At 73.8% G+C, this 7,896-nt stretch overlaps 1 protein-coding gene across 1 annotated transcript; it reads left to right on the plus strand.

Moving 5' to 3' along the window:
- Positions 1–528: 528 nt before the first annotated feature.
- Positions 529–5,085, plus strand: PSMB6 (proteasome 20S subunit beta 6). The gene is made up of 6 exons (XM_048834046.2): positions 529–664; positions 1,719–1,786; positions 2,136–2,267; positions 3,090–3,219; positions 4,639–4,783; positions 4,891–5,085. The coding sequence occupies exons 1-6, from the start codon at positions 581–583 to the stop codon at positions 5,016–5,018; spliced, it is 687 nt and encodes a 228-aa protein (XP_048690003.1). The 5' UTR covers positions 529–580; the 3' UTR covers positions 5,019–5,085.
- Positions 5,086–7,896: the final 2,811 nt, after the last annotated feature.

Consider the following 7,896-nt stretch of genomic DNA (forward strand, 5'->3'; position numbering starts at 1 on the left):
ATCACTGTGACATCACATGTGAGGTGTGATGTCATCACGCCGCGGCGACGTGCTCGGTGACGTAATCTAGCCTGGTGACGTCAGGGACACAAATGCTGACGTCACCTCCAGAGGTAACGGTGCGCGGGGCTCGCGCGGCGGCCGTTCTGCCGTAAAGCGGACCCGGCTGGCGTCGCAAGGGGGGATCGGACCCGCTGCCGTAAAGCAACGCCGGAGCCTGGCTGCCCCACCGCCGTAAAGCAGCACCGCCTCATGTGTCGTGAACTCCGCCTCGGCGCTGTGACGCAAAGGGCCAGGTGTCGGAAAGACGGGGCGAAGGCGGAATGCCCCTCCCCGCCGTAAAGCGCGACGCCGGCGGCTGCCGTAAAATGGCAAAGCCGCGAGGGCTGCGCGTTGCCGTAAAGCGTCGCCGTCCTCCCCTTACCCCGCCCGGAGAAAAAAGAGCCGTCTCGCGCTGCCGTAAAGCGAGGCCGCGCGGTGGGGGGTCGGGTAAGTGGGAAGTGTCGTAAAACCGCTTAGCCATCCTCGCCGCCGCGCGCAGGGGCCGGTTTTGCGACAGTGTCGCGCGGTGCCGGGGAACATGGCGGCGGCGGCGGTGGCCGGGGTCGGGGTCGGGCCCGCGGGGCGGTTCCCGGACTGGGCGGGGCGGCCCCTGAGCACCGGGGTGAGCGGGGGGGCCCCGGGGGGCCCTGGAGGGCAGAGGGGGGCAGGGGGGCGGGGACGGGGGGGTGGGAGGGGCGAGGAGGGGTCCCGGGGGGGGTTAGGGGCTGGGGGATTTGGGGGGCGGGGGGGTGGGAGGGGCGAGGAGGGGTCCCGGGGGGGTTAGGGGCTGGGGGATTTGGGGGGCGGGGGGGTGGGAGGGGCGAGGAGGGGTCCCGGGGGGGTTAGGGGCTGGGGGATTTGGGGGGCGGGGGGGTGGGAGGGGCGAGGAGGGGTCCCGGGGGGGGTTAGGGGCGGGGAGGTTTGGGGGGCAGAGGGGTTGGCGGGGATGGGAGGGGCGAGGAGGGGTCCCGGGGGGGGTTAGGGGCGGGGAGGTTTGGGGGGCAGAGGGGTTGGCGGGGACGGGGGGGTGGGAGGGGCGAGGAGGGGTCCCGGGGGGGGTTAGGGGCGGGGGAGTTTGGGGGGCAGAGGGAGGGCAGGGGGCGGGGACGGGGGGGTGGGAGGGGCGAGGAGGGGTCCCGGGGGGGTTAGGGGCGGGGGGGTTTGGGGGGCAGAGGGGTTGGTGGGGATGGGAGGGGCGAGGAGGGGTCCCGGGGGGGTTAGGGGATGGGGGATTTGGGGGGCGGGGGGGTGGGAGGGGCGAGGAGGGGTCCCGGGGGGGTTAGGGGCGGGGGGGTTTGGGGGGCAGAGGGGTTGGTGGGGATGGGAGGGGCGAGGAGGGGTCCCGGGGGGGTTAGGGGATGGGGGATTTGGGGGACAGAGGGGTTGGCGGGGATGGGAGGGGCGAGGAGGGGTCCCCGGGGGGGGTTAGGGGCGGGGACGGTGGAGGCGGGGTGTTTGGGGGGCCCCTGGGGGGGCAGAGGGGAGTCCCGGGGGGGGTTTGGAGGGGTGGGGACAGGGGGCAGAGGGGGTGGGAGGGGCGTGGGGGGGTTGTGGGGCGAGGGGGGGTCCTGGGAGGGGTGGGGGGGTCTCAGGAGGACTCAAGGCCCCCCCCCCGGGGCTGTCTGGCCCCCAGGGGCCGGGGCGGGGGCCGGACTCACTCCCCCTTCTCCCCCCAGACGACCATCATCGCCGTGGAGTTCGACGGGGGGGTCGTGATCGGCGCCGACTCCCGGACCACCACGGGGTGAGCGGGGCGGGGGGGCTGGCCGGGGTGGGGGGCGGGGGGGCTGGTCCGCAGCCCCCCCCCTCCGCCCCCGTCGATGGGTTTGTGTCGGTCTCAGGCCCGGACCGGGCCCTGGTTCTCGCAAGGGGTCTCCCCGGCCCCCCGGGCTCTTGTTGTGGGGCCCGCGTCCGAGGGGCGGGCGAGCTCCCGTCGGCGGCTGGATCTAGCTCCCTGTCCGCGGGGGCTTCGTGACCTTAGGGGTCCCGGGGGGCGGGTTAGGGGAGGGTCCCCGGGGCTCGGGGGGGGGTCGGGGGACGGGTTAGGGGAGGGTCCCTGGGGGCGGGGGATGATCCGGCTCCGCCTCCCGCAGCTCCTACGTGGCCAATCGGGTGACGGACAAACTGACGCCGATCCACGAGCGCATCTTCTGCTGCCGCTCCGGCTCCGCCGCCGACACCCAGGCCATCGCCGATGCCGTGGCCTATCAGCTGGGCTTCCACAGGTACCGGCCCCGCCCCCTGGGTCCCTGGCCCCGCCCCCTCAGCCCCAGGTCCATTCCCCGCCCGCCATCGCCGATGCCGTGGCCTATCAGCTGGGCTTCCACAGGTACCGGCCCCGCCCCCTCAGCCCCAGGTCCATTCCCCGCCCGCCATCGCCGATGCCGTGGCCTATCAGCTGGGCTTCCACAGGTACCGGCCCCGCCCCCTGGGTCCCTGGCCCCGCCCCCTCAGCCCCAGGTCCATTCCCCGCCCGCCATCGCCGATGCCGTGGCCTATCAGCTGGGCTTCCACAGGTCCCTGGCCCCGCCCCCTGGGTCCCTGGCCCCGCCCCCTGGGTCCCTGGCCCCGCCCCCTCAGCCCCAGGTCCATTCCCCGCCCGCCATTGCTGATGCCGTGGCCTATCAGCTGGGCTTCCACAGGTACCGGCCCCGCCCCCTGGGTCCCTGGCCCCGCCCCCTCAGCCCCAGGTCCATTCCCCGCCCGCCATCGCTGATGCCGTGGCCTATCAGCTGGGCTTCCACAGGTACCGGCCCTGCCCCCTGCCTGCCCGGCCCCGCCCCCTCAGCCCCAGGTCCATTCCCCGCCCGCCATCGTCAACACCATGGCCTATCAGCTGGGCTTCCACGGGTATCGGCCCTGCCCCCCTGAGCCTGCCAGGCCCCCCTGCGGCCGGTGGGAGTCGGCACCCCCTAGAGGGGACAGGCCCGCGCCCCATTCCCGCCCCCCCGGAGCCCGCCAGGCCCCCCACACCCCCTAGAGGGGACAGGCCCGCGCCCCGTTCCCGCAGCCCGCCAGGCCCCTGACGGCGGTTCCCTGCCCCACAGCATCGAGCTGGACGAGCCGCCCCTGGTGCACACGGCCGCCAGCCTCTTCAAGGAGATGTGTTACCGGTACCGCGAGGACCTCATGGCCAGCGTCATCGTCGCCGGCTGGGACAGGCGCAAGGGGGGGCAGGTGAGCCCGGCGGGCGGGGTACCGGGGCCCGGCCTGTCCCGGAGTCCCTGGGCGATGCTCTGGAACTGCTCCCTACGAAGCCAGTCAGGACTCTGGGGCAGTCGCCTTTCTGTGAGCAGCCTGTCTGCAGGACACACAGCTCACCCGGCTTCCCCCTTCCTGGGTCTGACCTCGGAGCATTCAGCCTCCTCTGCCCCTCCCTGCGCTTCCCACAGCGAGTCCGTCCAGGCGGGGTCCTGGGGAAGCCAGAGGGTCCTGCCCCCCAACTCCGCAGTCAGACGTGACTCTCAGCCAGCCAGTAACACAGAAGGTTTATTAGACGACAGGGACATGGTCTAAAACAGAGCTTGTAGGTGCAGAGAACGGGACCCCTCAGCCGGGTCCATTCTGGGGGCAGTGAGCCAGACAACCACGTCTGCCCTTCACTCCATGTCCCAGCCAGCCCCCAACTGAAACTCCCCCCAGCCTCTCCTCCTCTGGGCTTTGTTCCTTTCCCGGGCCAGGAGGTCACCGATTCCTTTGTTCTCCAACCCTTCAGCTCTCACCTTGCAGGGGGGAAGGGCCCAGGCCATCCGTGGCCAGGAAACAGGGTGTCGGCCATTCTCTGTGTCCAGACCCCTGCACACCCCTGCCCTCTAGGGCTCTGCAATGATCATACACCCTTATCCCACCCCCTAGATACTTAAGAACGGCCTAGGGGAAACTGAGGCACCCCCACACTATTCAGAGGAAACATTAAGAACAGTCCCACTTCATCACACGGCCACCAGGGGCGCTGCGGAGCCAGGGCTGCCCCGGTGCTCCCGGCGGCGCTGGGGGGTCTCCCCTGGCAGGCAGGGCCGGCACCTGGGCCCCATGTCCCTTCCGTTCTGCATCCTCCAATCTCTGCCCCCATGGAGTGTCCCTGAGATACAGGGTCCTTCACTTCCTGTCCAGAGCCCTGCGCCGCGTCTGAAACAGCCGCCCGCCGGGCAAGGGGCCCCGGGTCACCCGCCGCCCCGCCCCAGAGCTCGGCGCGTCTCGGCGAGGGGCCCCGGGTCCCCGCCGCCCCGCCCCAGAGCTGGGTGCGTCTCGGCGAGGGGCCCCGGGCCACCCGCCGCCCCGCCCCAGAGCTCGGCGCGTCTCGGCGAGGGGCCCCGGGTCAGCCGCCGCCCCGCCCCAGAGCACGTCTTGGCGAGGGGCCCCGGGTCACCCGCCGCCCCGCCCCAGAGCACGTCTCGGCGAGGGGCCCCGGGTCCCCCCCGCCCCAGAGCTGGGCGCGTCTCGGCGAGGGGCCCCGGGCCACCCGCCGCCCCGCCCCAGAGCACGTCTCGGCGAGGGGCCCCGGGTCCCCCCCGCCCCAGAGCTGGGCGCGTCTCGGCGACGGGCCCCGGGTCAGCCGCCGCCCCCCAGAGGTGCTCGCTGGCTCTCTCTCCCCAGGTGTTCTCGGTGCCCATGGGCGGGATGATGGTCCGTCAGCCCTTCTCGGTGGGCGGCTCGGGCAGCTCCTACGTCTACGGCTTCGTCGACGCCTCCTACAAGCCGGGCATGAGCCAGGAGGAATGTCTGAGCTTCACGGCCAACGGTACGTCCTGCCCCCGCCCCTCCCAGCCGCTGGGCGGAGGGGGGGACCCAGGAGTCCGGGCGCGCCCCTCCCCCCTGACGGCGCTCTGCTCTCCCCTCCCCTTGCAGCGCTGGCGTTGGCCATGGACCGGGACGGATCCAGCGGCGGGGTGATCCGGCTGGCCGCCATCACGGAGCAGGGCGTGGAGCGGAAGGTCCTCCTGGGCAACCAGCTGCCGCGCTTCGCCGCCGCCTGAGGGGGGCGCCACCCGCACGCTGCCCCCCACCCCGGGCGATGGACAGAATAAACTATCGCACCCTGCACCCGGCCTCTGTCATTCCAGCCGGACGCCTGGGTTCTCTCCCTGGCTCTGGGAGGGGAGTGGGGGCTGGTGGGTTACAGCAGGGGGGCTGGGAGCCAGGACTCCTGGGTTCTCTCCCCAGCTCTGGGAGGGCAGTGGGGCCTGGGGGGTCAGAGCAGGGGGGCTGGGAGCCAGGACTCCTGGGTTCTCTCCCCGGCTCTGGGAGGGCAGTGGGGCCTGGGGGGTCAGAGCAGGGGGGCTGGGAGCCGGGACTCCTGGGTTCCTCTGGGGCAGGCCATGCCCCGTTTCTGCCTGCACCCTGTATCTGTCGGCTCTTTCCCAGCCCCTGTGGTGGGGGCAGGGCTGGGGGGCAGGGCGCTGGGCTGAGCAAACGGGGGCCGGGGGGGGGATTCAGCCGCGGGCTCCGCCCTGGCCCTGCCAGGGGTATCGCAGGGAGTTGCTGCCCCACCCCCCGGCCTCCCTTCCCCCGCCTGGGCCGGCTCTGTGTGCGGGCCGGGCTGGGAGCCAGGATCTCGCCTGCCAGCCACAGCCCCCGCCCAGCGCCTCTAGGGCATGTCAGTGCCCCGCCCCACAGCCCCACAGCTGGGCCGTGGGGCTGGATTGGCGCCCGGGGGGAACCCGACTGGTTCTGATCCCGGATCCCCCGGTCAGACACCAAACCCCCCTGAGTTCTGAACCCTCCTTTATGGCCGTGCTGGTGCAATCTCCCCTCCCCTCCCCGCCGACAAAACCCCAGGCAGGAGCCACCCCACACCCCCCTCCCTCAGTCCAGCCCCATATCGCCCCCCAGCCGAGAGTCCTCTGCAGGGCTGGGGGTCAGCTGCAGGGTCCTCGTGGGGGGCTGGCAGTAGGCGTGGGCTGTGTCCAGGGGTCGGTCTCTCTCTGTTGCGGGCAGGGCTGGTTGGTGCTGGGGGTCCCAGTCCACCGTCAGCCGGTGCAGTCGATGCCGCGGGGGGCTGGCGGGCGCCGGCGGGTGCAGTTGATGCCGCGGGGGGCTGGCGGGCACCGGCGGGTGCAGTCGATGCTGCGGGGTGCTGGCGGGCGCCGGCGGGTGCAGTCGATGCCGTGGGGGGCTGGCGGGCGCCGTGGGGGGGGCTGGCGGGCACCAGCGGGTGCAGTCGATGCCGTAGGGGGCTGGCAGGCATCGTGGGGGGGCTGGTGGGTGCTGGCGGGTGCAGTCGATGCCACGGGGGGCTGGTGGGCGCCAGGGGGGGGGCTGGCGGGCACCGGCGGGTGCAGTCGATGCCGCGGGGGACTGGCGGGTGCCGGCGGGTGCAGTCGATGCCGTGGGGGGCTGGCAGGCATCGTGGGGGGCTGGCGGGCCCCATGGGGGGGGCTGGTGGGTGCCGGCGGGTGCAGTCGATGCCGTGGGAGGCTGGCGGGTGCCCGTGGGTGCAGTCGATGCTGTGGGGGACTGGCGGGCGTCGGCGGGTGCAGTCGATGCTGTGGGGGGCTGGCAGGCATCGTGGGGGGCTGGCGGGCGCCATGGGGGGGGCTGGTGGGTGCCGGCGGGTGCAGTCAATGCCGCAGGGGGCTGGCAGGCATCATGGGGGGCTGGCAGGCGCCATGGGGGGGCTGGCGGGCACCGGCGGGTGCAGTCGATGCCGTGGGAGGCTGGCGGGTGCCCGTGGGTGCAGTCGATGCCGTGGGGGGCTGGCGGGCGCCGGCGGGTGCAGTCGGTGCCGTGGGGGGCTGGCGGGCGCCGTGGGGGGCTGGCGGGCGCCGGCGGGTGCAGTCGATGCCGTGACCCAGATGCCTGGGACTGGCTGGGTCCCGGCCCCCCCCTTGGCTCCGCCCCGCCCCCCCCAGGGGCCAGCCCCGCTGGGGGAGGGGGAGGGATGGAGTCCTGGGGGGCTGTGGGTCAGCAGTGAGGGGCACTGGCGAGGCAGGGGGCTGTAGGTCAGGAGTGAGGGGCACCAGCAGAGCTGGGGTGGGGGGCAGGGATGGAGTCCCAGGGGGCTGTGGGTCCAGAGTGAGGGGCACCGGCAGGGCTGGGGGAGGCAGGGGGCAGGGATGGAGTCCCGGGGGGCTGTGGGTCGGGAGTGAGGGGCACCGGCAGGGCTGGGGGGGGCAGGGATGGAGTCCCGGGGGGCTGTGGGTCAGGAGTGAGGGGCACCGGCAGGGCTGGGGGGCGGGAGCGAGGGCGACCGGCAGAGCTGGGGGGGCAGGGATGGAGTCCCGGGGGGCTGTGGGTCAGGAGTGAGGGGCACCGGCAGGGCTGGGGGGGCAGGGCTGGAGTCCCGGGGGACTGTGGGTCAGGAGTGAGGGGCACCGGCAGGGGGCAGGGATGGAGTCCGGGGGGGCTGTGGGTCAGGAGTGAGGGGCACCGGCAGGGGGCAGGGATGGAGTCCCGGGGGGCTGTGGGTCGGGAGTGAGGGGCACCGGCAGGGGGCAGGGCTGGAGTCCCGGGGGGCTGTGGGTCGGGAGTGAGGGGCACCGGCAGGGGGCAGGGCTGGAGTCCCGGGGGGCTGTGGGCCGGGAGTGAGGGGCACTGGCAGGGCTAGGTGGAGGCAGGGGGCAGGGATGGAGTCCTGGGGGGCTGTGGGTCGGCAGTGAGGGGCACCGGCAGGGGGCAGGGCTGGAGTCCCGGGGGGCTGTGGGTCGGGAGTGAGGGGCACTGGCAGGGCTAGGGGGAGGCAGGGGGCAGGGATGGAGTCCCGGGGGGCTGTGGGTCGGGAGTGAGGGGCACCGGCAGGGGGCAGGGATGGAGTCCCGGGGAGCTGTGGGTCGGGAGTGAGGGGCACCGGCAGGGGGCAGGGATGGAGTCCCGGGGGGCTGTGGGTCGGCAGTGAAGGGCACCGGTAGGGGGCAT

Source organism: Caretta caretta, chromosome 28, assembly GCF_965140235.1.
Source record: "Caretta caretta isolate rCarCar2 chromosome 28, rCarCar1.hap1, whole genome shotgun sequence".
In the NCBI taxonomy this organism is placed as follows: domain Eukaryota; kingdom Metazoa; phylum Chordata; order Testudines; family Cheloniidae; genus Caretta; species Caretta caretta.

What these genes read in the sequence shown, in the direction of transcription:
- PSMB6 (XM_048834046.2), top strand. Translation starts at nt 581, where the DNA reads ATGGCGGCGGCGGCGGTGGCCGGGGTCGGGGTCGGGCCCGCGGGGCGG. An exon ending in ACAGGCGCAAGGGGGGGCAG is followed by an intron (nt 3,220 to 4,638) that starts GTGAGCCCGGCG and finishes CTCTCTCCCCAG; the next exon opens with GTGTTCTCGGTGCCCATGGG. An exon ending in TCTGAGCTTCACGGCCAACG is followed by an intron (nt 4,784 to 4,890) that starts GTACGTCCTGCC and finishes CTCCCCTTGCAG; the next exon opens with CGCTGGCGTTGGCCATGGAC.